This window comes from Telmatherina bonti, assembly GCF_933228915.1.
Source record: "Telmatherina bonti genome assembly, chromosome: 9".
NCBI classification, from domain to species: Eukaryota; Metazoa; Chordata; class Actinopteri; order Atheriniformes; family Telmatherinidae; genus Telmatherina; species Telmatherina bonti.
Genome location: NC_136627.1, coordinates 32333396 through 32346212, shown reverse-complemented (window position 1 = coordinate 32346212; position 12817 = coordinate 32333396). Strand labels below are relative to the sequence as shown.

At 39.1% G+C, this 12817-nt stretch overlaps 1 protein-coding gene across 1 annotated transcript; it reads left to right on the top strand.

Moving 5' to 3' along the window:
* The first annotated feature begins 411 nt into the window (after nucleotides 1–411).
* Nucleotides 412–12504, top strand: ddx6 (DEAD (Asp-Glu-Ala-Asp) box helicase 6). The gene is made up of 14 exons (XM_079246239.1): nucleotides 412–494; nucleotides 1174–1743; nucleotides 2572–2635; nucleotides 2806–2910; nucleotides 3823–3952; nucleotides 5485–5631; nucleotides 6228–6322; nucleotides 6448–6570; nucleotides 6671–6799; nucleotides 7631–7747; nucleotides 8119–8182; nucleotides 8448–8549; nucleotides 8702–8881; nucleotides 9699–12504. The coding sequence occupies exons 2-13, from the start codon at nucleotides 1553–1555 to the stop codon at nucleotides 8875–8877; spliced, it is 1443 nt and encodes a 480-aa protein (XP_079102365.1). The 5' UTR covers nucleotides 412–494; nucleotides 1174–1552; the 3' UTR covers nucleotides 8878–8881; nucleotides 9699–12504.
* The last annotated feature ends 313 nt before the right edge of the window (nucleotides 12505–12817 follow it).

Genomic DNA, 12817 nt, shown 5'->3' with positions numbered 1-12817 from the left:
CCGATGTAAGACTGAAAGATACAGAAGATCATTCCTGCCAGCAGCCATCAGCATCTGGAACAAGACCTCCTCAAGTTAATTACTACAATATTGAATTTTCCTTTGAGGATTAATAAAGTATTTTCATTTCATTTCATTTCAATAACCATGCCAAATTATTGTGTGCATTAAAGTTACATTAGCTCTGCATGGACAACCTAATACAATCCTCGCTGCTTTATTCTGTGCAACTTGCAATTTATGTAAGTTATTGTCAGCAGATGAATATATAAAGTAATTTCAGACTTAATGTATGACAGGATTACTTTGTGAGGTGACTTTATTTGAGACGCTGATTTGAAATTGAATCAGCTGATTTGTTGATGGGGCGGGTTTAAATACGACTGGAAGCCATCTTGAATGGTCGTTTGACAAGACTCTTTCGTAGTCAGCTAAATACTGAGTACACCGCACAAATACTGCGAACGGAACAGCTTATTTCTTAGTAATTCAAGGTAAATGACTGACACCGAATAGACTAAATTACATGGATGTGTCTTTGTCGTGTATGTTATTATTTAGCTGCGAGTTTTACAACTAATTGCTGAATGTTAATTCGCCATCGTTAGCTCGATAAAAGACCTCGCACAGCTTCCGCTAAAGGGCCGATTCAGCCTGTTTTATATACTGGAATATAGCTAAAGCTAATATATTTTCAGAGTAACCTCGGATAATTAACACCTCTAATGTGAGACGGAGAAAACACGAAGTATTCATGAACTCTGCAAAGTTAATTTACCGAAACCGAACGTAATTAGCATGTAGCTTTAGCATCGAATGCTAACCGCGTTTAGCCTACTTTCCATCGAGGTTTGTTTTTTAAACTAAACAAGTAATAAAGTACATATTTGGTCAGGTCATACATTTGTCTACCAAAAGTCGTGTCATTTATCTATTACGCCGACGTTATTGAATCAATATTTTTATTTTTACCGCAGTTAAAGGGGGAAAAAAGTCCCGTAATGTCGGCTAACATTTGACTCCAGGCCAGCTAGCCGCTGTTCCTGCGTTTTATTAGCAAAATGCTAATATTAAAGTGTCACAAATTAAATCACAGTGCATTTCCTATTTAATTGTACGGTATGTGTTTTGGTTGAATAAGCAAATTCTAACTTTTGTTTGTATATGTTTCAGGGTTGGACAGACTTAAAAGGACACAGAGGCTGCGTGAAGCTAACAAGATGGCTAGCTGGCTAGTCGGCTAACACTTGAAAGCTAGCTCAGCCATCCTGGTGGAGAGGTTTCCAGATAACACTGGCAGATTAACCTGATGCGAAATTTCTATGCTTAGAAGTCTTATAAAGTTCTCATAAAGAGGATTTTTTCTTGACACTTGATGCTCTAACATATTGAGAAAGAACAGATTTAGTATTTTCCCTTTGTTAATGACTAAAGTTTAAAGGGTAAGGGAAACACACTTGACTTTTAAGTGGTCCCAAGCGAGTGGACTCACTTCATCTGGAGACTGTTAAGTTTCATAGCTATTGGAACACAGTAGTGAAGCTAGATAGACATGAGCACCACCAGGACAGAGAACCCAGTGATTTTGGCCATGTCCAACCAGAATGGCCAGCTGAGAGGCTCTGTGAGGCCAGCTGGAGCTCCCGGAGGAGGTGGAGGAGGTCCTCAGCCGCAGTTGAACCAGATGAAAGGCACAATCAATGGGAATTCCCAGCCAGCCCCAACAACAAATGCTGTCATCAAGTAAGTTCTTGTCAAATGAAAACTACCAACATTGGCTTAATGTGTGTGATGGCATCACCAAGATGTTGTATTTGCTTATAAGAGCTTTATAAAATTTTATAAAGCTTGGCTTCTCCCTGATAAATACTGCAGTTCCAACAAATCTAAAGAAATTCATTTTAAGATCCTTCATAATATTTACCCAGTTAATGCTGTGATCTCCAAATATTTGAATATAACTAAGAAATGCTCCTAATGTGAGGCAGAAGATGAAACTGTAACACATTTAATTTGGTTGTGAGAAAACAAAATGTTTAACTGTTCTCAAGTCACCTAATTAATCACCTGAATCTTGTGTATTCCTTTAAACTAATCGATATAATTTTCTATTATGAAAACACCAACAATAAACCTCTTGAACATGTAGTTAACTATTTCATATTACAAGCAAAATGTTTTATTCAAGATTTAAACAAAGATTCCTCAAACAACTACTGCTGTGTCCTTATTCCAATTAGAAATTTACTCGCTTTTTAAATCTCTAAAACTCCTTTAAAGCAATATGAAGAATATGAGGCTTCTCAATTTTTATGAAAAGATTTCTAATTGTGTAGATCCCTCCTTTTCATAACTTATACTTTATATTTTGTCATAAAATTGTACCCTCTCATGTTTTGGTTTTTACTTCAACCTGAATTCTAATTATTTTTTGTGTATAACCTTGTTTGTCTTATCTGTATTGACATAACTGTTTTGCTCAATATTGCATATATAATTTGTATGTTTTTGTTGTTTCAATAAAGTTTTGTTAAAAAGAATATACATATGTAAGAACTTTATCTTCCACAGGCCTGGAGATGACTGGAAGAAAAATTTGAAATTGCCCCCAAAAGACATGAGGATGAAAACTTCGGTGCGTACAAGATCATTATTATCAACAGCCAAATGCTTGTTTATTTTTACAATACATATGAAAAAACAGTTTAAGTTGCTTTAGATAAAAGCGTCTGCTAAATCATTGTAGAATAGAAAATAAAGAATACATAAGGTAATTTTTTTTCTTTTTCTGTTCTTCAATTGCAGGATGTGACTGCAACTAAAGGCAATGAATTTGAAGATTATTGCCTAAAGAGAGAGCTACTAATGGGGATCTTTGAAATGGGCTGGGAAAAGCCATCTCCTATTCAGGTACTTTCAGACATATCTTTGATTTGATGCTTTTTCCCTGTTAAGTGTCATTGTGCTCTATAAATTACTTGCATTTTATCATGAAATACTTGACTGTAAAGCAGTTATGGTATTGCAAATCTTTTCTCTGCTTCAGAAGTTTTTTTTTTGTCATTGCAAAGGTGAAACTGCATCACATGCTGCTTCGTAATGTTCTTACTTGGCTCATCTTCAAAATGGTCATAGATTTTAGCTCCCTGTGTCTTATTCTAGTGTCTGTTTTGAATCTTCAGCAGTTCTTGTGGGAATTTATGTTTAGATCTGAAATGTCTACAGCTTCAGAGTGGGATTGGTCAGACTTCAGTGATATAACAAATGAAGAAAAAAAGGGAGCCCTTGCACTTGAAGTTAAGCTATTTTTAGCCTTGCTAGAGACATGACTCTGGTGCATGTCCGTGTGTGTTTTGAAGGTCCAGACAGAAATAACTTGTCAACATTAAGTTTGCAGTGAAATTATGTGGAAATAAAGTCTTTAGCCATGTTGATGAACTCACTTGTCTCAGATCCTATAAATTGGTCAAAATATTGACAGTCTTCCAAACAGATCAGACACAAGTTTAGCTCCCCTAGAGATGACTGTTTAACTGCGTGTCACAATTCAGACTTTGGTTGGTGAAAACTTAAGTCCAAGTTTCACCCCACTGTCTGAATACATGTATGTTTGTCTTGTGTCGGGAGAGAGAGAGGAGAAGAGTCGGGACCAACAGTGCAGCAACATGTAGAGGGGCAAAATAATTGGACTTAAGAATAAACTTATTTTCCTCTCTGCTTAGATTTATCCATGACAAATCTCCAAGTTGAATCTTAAAGTGTTGTGTGACGACAGGGTATTACATGTAGATTATTGATGGGTTATAATGGTTTTGTCTGCAGGAGGAAAGCATTCCCATTGCACTGTCAGGAAGGGATATTTTGGCCAGAGCCAAGAATGGCACAGGGAAGAGTGGAGCCTACCTCATTCCCTTACTTGAACGCATTGACCTGAAGAAGGACTCTATACAAGGTGAGTTTGTTGAAGCCAATATTGTTGACATGGTTGTGTAAAGATTTAGGGCCAGCTGGGTGGAACAGTGTTGGATCCATAGCTAACGTGCAGCTGCTTATGTGTTTAGTTAAGAGAAAATTACCTCTCAGCCTCAGATTATCACCTTTTAAAATGGAAAATATGTCGTCAGTAAACCCAGAACTGGAACAAGATTAATTTTAAAGTGTTTAATGTTGGTGGTGCTGCAGCATGATTTACCAGGGTTCAGACACTTCAAGAAGAATTGCAACAGCAGCATTTGGTGCATCTGTTCAGGAACTCATGATGGTGAAAATCCTTTCTGCAAGCTTCCTGTGTCAAAGAATAGCCTGATTTGAAAGAACCAGTCTGTGTCAAATGACACACAGCACATCATGTTTCTAGATTAAAGCTGTGAAATATATTGGGTTTTGATTTGGCTTCTAAACTAACAAAAAACTGATGTTGACCAAAACTATTAAGATAAATCTGCCATATTTTGCACCGTTTTTGTTCTGAATGACCCGCACGCTTCTGCTGCTTCTGAAGGCAAATTTGGGAAAATGTCGCAATTTACCCTGCAACGTTGCTGTGGACACAGTTGCCATCTTAACAAGTATGCAGACAAGGCCGGGTTTTAATAAATCACTCAATTAGGATATAATTTAAATGATTCAATATCAATCTTAAACCGTTATAAGTCACCTTTTCCGATGATGTCGCCCAACTTGCAAACTGAAGTTTGGAGAGATCTGAGCACACACACACAGCCACGCATTTAATTGCACGATTTAAGGCTGTGGATCAGGGGAAATGCCGTTTTGTTACATTTCATAACTCCATGTAGATGAGTGACATTAGATTACAATTATTCCCCGACTAACTTTGACACCTAAATGGACTCAGTGTTTTATGAAACTATCTATTTAGACAAATCTGAACTTTTTTTCAGTGTTGTTTGGATACAGACATGAAAGTGTGTATCCTACCAAAATGGTTGCACTGTAGAAAATGTCTCAAATTAGTCCTGAGGGTTTAATTTCCCACAGAAGTCATTTTAATATGTTAAAGCAGATTTTGTTTTGACAAGAAAACCGTGTGATTTTGTAAAACTATTTTGCATGCTTTTGGAGGTGGTGGGGGGTGCTCTGTTGTAGGACATCTGAGGTTACTTCAAATTAAACATCCTAATTGTCTTAATGCACTAAAATATGGTTCTAGTGATAAATCTTCAGTTAGAAGCACAAACTGGGAAATTGCAAAGTTTCAACATATATAGAGTAAAGAGAATAAAATTAGACCATCTAATACAATACACACACAGATAGCCAGATAAAAGATTGAAAAGACTAATCTATTTCTTATAATTCATTCTCATGTTGCAAATAGTACTGTCTGGAGTCCTTATATCAATTTCCAGTGTACACACATTTTCTGTTTCGTAACGCTGTGCAGTTTCTACTTTATTTGCGGTCAGACTAGGAGTAAACCTTGGTTCGGGTTGTTTTTGAACAAGTTTTCCTGTCTTCCAGCTTTGGTCATAGTGCCCACCAGAGAACTGGCACTGCAAGTAAGCCAAATATGTATCCAGGTCAGCAAACACATGGGTGGAGTGAAAGTAATGGCAACCACAGGTGGAACCAACCTTCGGGATGACATCATGAGACTTGATGAAACGGGTAATCTTTGCAACTCACATGAATTGTATCCCCAACGACGATGATGGTGCTTTAACTGTTCATTCTTGCCTGAAGTGCTGCATCAACAACGTGCATATAAATGTTCAAACTCTGACTTTAAATCATCCTGCTTGGATGATCAATTATTTTGTGAATAATTAGCACATAAAAGTAAATCATCAAAACTATATAATTCACTGTTTTTTGTGCTTTAGAGGGAAAAAAGCGGCTGATCTGAAATGCGTTAAACAAGTGCAGATATAGGAAAATGTCAGTGAAATGTATATTATAGTGATTGGCAGTAATGCAGAGGTGGCCTGTCCGGCAGCTGCTCCGACCAGTCGCCAAACGAGCTGAATTTAATGAGCAGAGTATATTTGCCAGGTAAACGAGCCTTTTAGTGAAAACACCTGTTCTAAATATACAGGTAGATCCAAAAACATGGCAAGACTTTTACTTTCTGGACCAGGAATTGCCACCTCTGCAGTACAGCTCCGTGTGGATGTGTGCTTTCAGCCAGTCTGAGGTTGGTTGGTTCCGGTGTCTTAATCTGGGCTATATTTAGTTGAACAGTGTGATTTTGTCTGTTTTTACAGTACATGTGGTTATTGCCACTCCTGGGAGGATTTTAGACCTCATCAAGAAAGGAGTGGCCAAAGTCAATCAAGTGCAGATGATTGTTTTGGATGAAGTGAGTTAAATAATTTCTTCCTCATTCTTTTCAGGCTATGCTGCTTTTTCTAAATGTGTGTTGCATGAATATTTGAACAGCTGTGGAAACTATTCAAAATGGCCTCTTCCTCTTTGTGTCTAAAGGCTGACAAACTCCTGTCTCAGGACTTTGTGGTCATGATGGAGGAGATGCTGGGCTTCCTGCCCAAACAGAGGCAGATTTTGCTTTACTCTGCAACCTTCCCTCTCAGCGTGCAGAAGTTTATGGTAAAATTGTTTCCCCAAATGTTTCATTTGCCTTAAGATACTAAACACATGTACTTTGAAGACCTGTAGGAGTCACCTGATTGTTTTCTTTCTCGTGCAGAATGCACACTTGCAGAAACCGTATGAGATCAACCTAATGGAAGAGCTTACACTGAAGGGCGTGACTCAGTATTATGCTTATGTAACCGAAAGGCAAAAGGTTCATTGCCTTAACACCTTATTTTCCAGGGTAAGCGTTGTTAGTCTGCACTTACTTTCTAAATTGGATCAGTTGTCTGAACAATCGTCCAAAAGCCAACTTATTTTCATGCTGTTGTTGTGAGTGTTTATGAAATGTGGGTTTTAAGCATAGACCTTATATGAAAGGTGGATGGAGCCTCTGGTGGTTAAAAGCAAAGCCTATAAGGAAGTGCATAAAACTGCAGTTTCCCCTTCATCCACTAGGGGCTCCAAAACAGAGCAAATCCCCATAGACTCCCATGTTAAAAAGACCAACTTCACAGCAGAAATAAACATGTTTACAGCCTGGTTCAACAATTAATTTTAATAGATCAGGTTTACTTTCATGACAACTGTTGGGGGGGAGGAATTATTTTAACTCGCCCGTTTAAAAGTGAACATATTTAGGGGCGTGTCCTTTTGATTGACAGGTACCCGATCTCCCACTTCCAGTAAGAATGTAGAACAACCGCGGCTTTTAGCCGGTTAACGTGACTTGGCTTAAGCCCGCTTACCTCCGTTAGCAGGTTAGTTCCTGTTATCTCTGGGTCAGCTCTTAGCCACAGGCAGCTCAGACTTCGCTCAACGTCAATCATTCACCTCTTTGCCCATATTTATATTTTCCGGGCAAGATGCCCCTACCAAGATGGCGATGGTAGGAACCGCCCACCGAGCTTCAATTCAGCTCTTCAGAAACCTATGGGTGGTGACGTCACGGAGGCTCCATCCATCTTTTTATTTAGTCTATGGTTTTCAGTCTATGGAGGGATAAATGGAAAAAAAGCTCCCACCTCAATTTAAAATTTTCTAAACTTGTTTTTCCCTAAATTTCTTTTTCCAGCTCCAGATCAACCAGTCTATAATCTTCTGCAACTCCTCTCAGAGAGTTGAGCTTCTTGCCAAGAAGATCTCCCAGCTTGGTTATTCGTGTTTCTACATTCATGCCAAGATGAGACAGGTCAGCTGGCGTACTGCCCAAGAAAAACATTTAAAAACAAAACCCAGATGGCAGTTTATGCATGCAACGGCAGATGCTGCAGTTGCTTTAGATGCTCCTTAAAGCAGTGCATTGTGTAGATATGCATGTCTCAACACTTAATGTGCTGATAAAGTTTATACTGCCGTTATGTTTCTGTGTCCTGATGCGAACTGAAGCTGCTTACACCTGTAAAAACAGCAGAAACAACTCTTGCACTCCTTTAATGCGACTCTCTGCATGTGTTTTTCTTTCAAGCTAAGGTTTAATTTAAACAGTGACAAAGCAGAGCACAATGTCATGGATCTCACACATCAGGGAATCTGGAATCTAACATCAGTTTTGTTCTTTAGGAGCATCGCAACCGCGTGTTCCATGACTTCAGAAATGGCCTGTGCCGGAATCTTGTGTGCACTGGTAAGTGAGGGTATTTGTTCTTCTTGTCAGCTTATTAAAGCACAGAGAGATGGAGGAGTCTTCCTCATCTTCCATGCTTAAGATAATTCAGTTCAGCTTAGTTCTCATGGTGCCAGTTCATGTCGGTCATTTCAGGGGGGGCTTTTTTTTTTTTTTTCTTACTAGAATTCGGTCCAATTTGTTTATAATTGGTGGCTTCTGGCTTTATTTGCAGCCTTTACTACAGCTTCTTTTAATATGTGACTGTTGTCTTTGTCCCCTCCAGACCTCTTCACAAGAGGAATTGACATTCAAGCTGTGAATGTTGTGATCAACTTTGATTTCCCCAAGCTGGGAGAAACGTACCTTCATCGCATTGGTAGATCTGGTAAGAGCCTCAAACTGTTTTTAATTTACATTTCTACATCGGTTTTATTACCTCTAACTTGTGATTATTTTCTCACAAATGTGTTTAGTGTTTTTGTTTTAATTTCAATCTACAATCCAGTTACTGAAACCCCTTTCTTCCTTGATTGGCAGGACGCTTTGGACACCTCGGTCTAGCCATTAACTTAATTACATATGATGATCGCTTCAACCTTAAAGGGATCGAGGAGCAGCTTGGAACAGAGATAAAGCCCATCCCTGGCATCATTGACAAAAGCTTATATGTGGCAGAGTACCACAGTGAGAGTGGCGAAGAAGTCAAACCATGAGCCAGTGAGTACACACTTAATGTGCATACATGCATTTTTATTTTGGTAAGAAACTTTTAGGATTAACGGAGGGGTTAGCAGCCATTGTGACTTTTTTTAAATGTATTTTTTCATTATACGTTTAAATAAGTGGACCTGGGGCCTCAAACTTCAGACCAAAGCAGAGTAATGATGAAAGCCTGCCAGGTTGTAGCCCTCGAGGACTGGAAATTGAGATCCCGGGAAAGAGCCCTGGAATTTTCTAAACAAAATCTAATAACTTCTTACTATTCTTGCCTGAACTTTTGTTCTTTAGAGAACATTTGCTTTGGAAAATCCTCTTTTAAAATGGTAGAATCAGGCTCTGTAAAGATTCGGACCATAACTCATTCATAAAAACTTGTTTTTAATGGTGTCAGACCTGCTATTCCAGTTCATGCTAATAGCAGATCAAACATTTAGAGCAGAATATCCATCCCTACCAGCTGCAGGAGGGATTTCTGTGGCTGTTTTTTTTTTTTTTTTTTTTCCTAGGGTCACAATTAGTTTGTATTGGTTATGTGCCAATGGCGATCTGATCTGACAAGGAATGAACTGTTATGAACATGTTATGTTTACCGGCTGTTTACAGGCCATGACATAAAGCTGTGACATGTCAACTTAGTAATGCAGCGTTAACCAGCAGTGGTAAAAATGTCAAGTTAGTCTGAATTTCATTGCTGGTACATTGAGTCAGCGTGCGTGTGCCGTTTTTGTCTCAATCATCTGCCTGTTGACACCTGGAATGTAGATGTGCAAGAGTAACAAATGAGTAACTTACTTTCCTTTTCATTTCTCTACAGATCAGTCCATCCTCCACTCCCCTTTGTATGCTTTTTTTTTTTTTTTTTTTTTTTCTCCCCTCCCTTCAACCCAACCATCTTGGACTTTTTTTTTTTTTTTTTAAATGTACAGTTTGTCTTTTTTTTGGATGCCACCATTAGGAATGTGTATTTTGATGGACACTTTTTGGAAGAACTCATCTGCCTTTTATTTAAGGCCCTGCGTTGCATCACAAAGTTCTGAAGACATAAGCACTGGGGGGAAAGCATGGGACCAAGTTGAAAATATCAGTGCACAGATGATCCATATCCATCACTGACACAAAGCCAGCACCAACAGGCCCTGAGACAACACCCTCCATTCTCCACGTTTTATTTTCAAAGTTTTAACCAATTTGTATCAAGTGCCTTAACAAGCAGTTCAACTCGTTCTAAAGTAATAACCCTTCATTATCCACCATTTAGCTCACTTCATGTCACACGCTCACGTTCACCTAATTGAGAATTTAACTGATTTAATGTCTGACCAAAAAGGTGAATTCATAACTTGTTTTGGTTGGGTCATTCATTTGTAAGCAATGGAGATCATATGGAGGGAGGCTGGTCTGAATTCTTTCTCACTGGCTTAGCTGAACCAGAGTCTGGCTGGTACATGAGGACAAACTTGGATTTTCCATGGACAGAAATGCTGGAAATGTTGTTTTTTTTTTTTTTTTTTTTTCTCCAAGAGATGGCCAGACTTTCTAGTCGCTTGTGAAGAAGCGCATGCTTCTCAGAGACCCAGACTCTTTCCTCTGTCTTCAGACTAGAAACACTAAAAAAAACAGAAAAACGCAGCAAAGCAACACCAAGTCATGAGGATTCCTGTCAACGTGGAGTTTATTTGGAGAGAGCGCTTTTCCTTGTCCTGTGTTTCACCCTCCTATGGATGGCCACACCTAATTCTGCAAGACGTGCAGCCGACGCGTGGGGTGCACCTTACACCTTGTGTATATACCTTCCTTTTATGATTGTTTTAAACAAGTGCAACAGGCTGGCTGAGGAACTGGGAAGCCGCCCGCCCCTTCTCTCTTGTTAGCACTGGAGACCTTTTCTTTAACTGCCAGTTTGTTTGTTCTGCATCTTTGGCCTGCGAGTTTATTTATAATTTTAGAAATTGCAAAAAAAACATTGAAATGATCTTGTTCATGAAATGTTTGTTTGGAGACAGTTATCACAAACTTTTTAGCATCTCCAGAATTTGAAGGCAGGTGTCGAAGATGCACTTGGTGTTTAAAATGGTTGCCCTCCTCCTCCTGCTACCAGTGTTAACAAGTGTTAAGACAGATGGCTTTCTGAAGCTTGTGCATTTTGATTAAGTCTTTGTCACCAGCCTTGACTTGTGAAACTGACTCTTGAGACTTATTTTCAGTGAAAGTGAACGCTGGTGTTTAAAGAGAAAATAATAATCTATCACGTAGTCGTACTACTTGCTGCAGTGCAGCTAAATTGGCAGTTAATTTCTTTTCTGGGGCGAGGTATTAGCTGTTACATTGATTTTTATGTTGAAGCACAGCTACGTAAAAACCCTGATGTTGGGCAGAAGCTGATTTGTTGTCCCCCTTTCAAAGAATGTTGGCCGAAAGCATCAAAGTGAAACCATCTGACCTAAAAATGTAGCAGGAAGTAATCCTCTGTGCTTTGCAAGTTAGCCGGCTTTCTAAAAACAGGCTAACCAAAGAAACTTCACTCGCATTGACCTGAGCAGGTTGGGTTGCACTTAACAGAGGTGGTTTCAGCCAGCTTCTCTAACTGGATGGCTTTATTTTTTATTTTATTTTATTTTTTACACGCTCACAATGCCCAGGTGGGAGAAGGGAATCGTCGTGCAGAAACATGGATAAATTGGCATTGAGGGGGATGGGCATGATGGATTACAAAAATGTTTGGGGCACCCTGGCCTGCTGAGTTTCTGGTTCATTTCTTTGCCCTTTATTGCTTTATATTTTAGGGTTTGGGGGTATTTATAAGCAGCATAACCTTTTATTTGCGTGAAGGTTCTCTGAATATTTTTGTTCGGCTTGAATCTTCTTGCCAAAGAGGTTCCCTTTGTCCTGGTGAGATGCTTTTTGAAGGTTCTGATCATTGAGAAGTAGAACTCCTTTTTAATTTCAGCTCATTTCCAAAGTCTGACGATGATCTGATTATTCCTGCTTCTCATTGGTTAGAACTCAGATCCCTGTTCTCTCAGTTCTTCGTCCCATGAATAACTTGCGCATCTGATTTGAGAATCTTTAAGGGGAGGGGGGAGCTGTATTTATACAATAAAAATAATCCAAATTGAGTGAAGCATGGCTGAGAGGACGGCGATCGAACTGCAGACATTTGGCAGCTGTCTGGTTTTTTTTTTTTTTGGTTTTTTTTTTGTCTTTGCCAGCTGTCTGGCAGTAATCGCCACCCTGCAAGTTTCACAGTTAAACCTTCATCCCCTGAAGATTTAGTGTGGCAAGCGGCGGTTTACCGCGTTGCTGCCAGACGCCGGCTATCTGAGAACCTTAAAGACTGAGACGAGAGCATCTTACTCCAGATTGGGTGACTAATTCTGTAGCTTCTCTAACCAAATTGTCTCGTTCTTTAAGGTCTTTTAAAAAAATGTCTGGGTGGGTAATTTGGTGTTCGCTGCCCTGATGCTCCTGTTGCCGTGCAGTTCATTCACAGATTTGTGCGTGACTCGGCGTTCCCATCACTTCCGATCAGAGAATGCACGAGGAGTCCCTTTTTAGGACCTCCTTCTCAACAGATGCATCAGTAAAGATAAACTGGGGGGGGGGGGGGATCAATGGGCACTTGAAACAAGATGCTGTGATTTAAAGAATAAAAACTCCAAAGGATTGGAAAGGGGTATAAAAAGATTTCAGAGTTGCCCTTAGATTTTTGTTTTCAATGAAAGTGATTCAGTGGAGTACACCTTTACTTAAAGTTTACCAAATTTAAGTGGAAAACCTGAGTTCATTTCTTTTATTTGGATTTTCTCATGATGTAATTGGCAGTTTTCAGTGATGCAAATTTTACGAGTTCAGATGTCAAAACATGATTGGATATTGGAGTAAAAGTTTGGTTTAAATAAAGCTCACTGAAATTTATTGTGTCTTTTTATTCCT

Coding starts and splice junctions, on each gene's coding strand:
- ddx6 (XM_079246239.1), top strand. CDS start 1,553: ATGAGCACCACCAGGACAGAGAACCCAGTGATTTTGGCCATGTCCAAC. Junction 6,323..6,447: donor AGATGATTGTTTTGGATGAA/GTGAGTTAAATA, acceptor TTGTGTCTAAAG/GCTGACAAACTCCTGTCTCA. Junction 6,800..7,630: donor TTAACACCTTATTTTCCAGG/GTAAGCGTTGTT, acceptor TTCTTTTTCCAG/CTCCAGATCAACCAGTCTAT.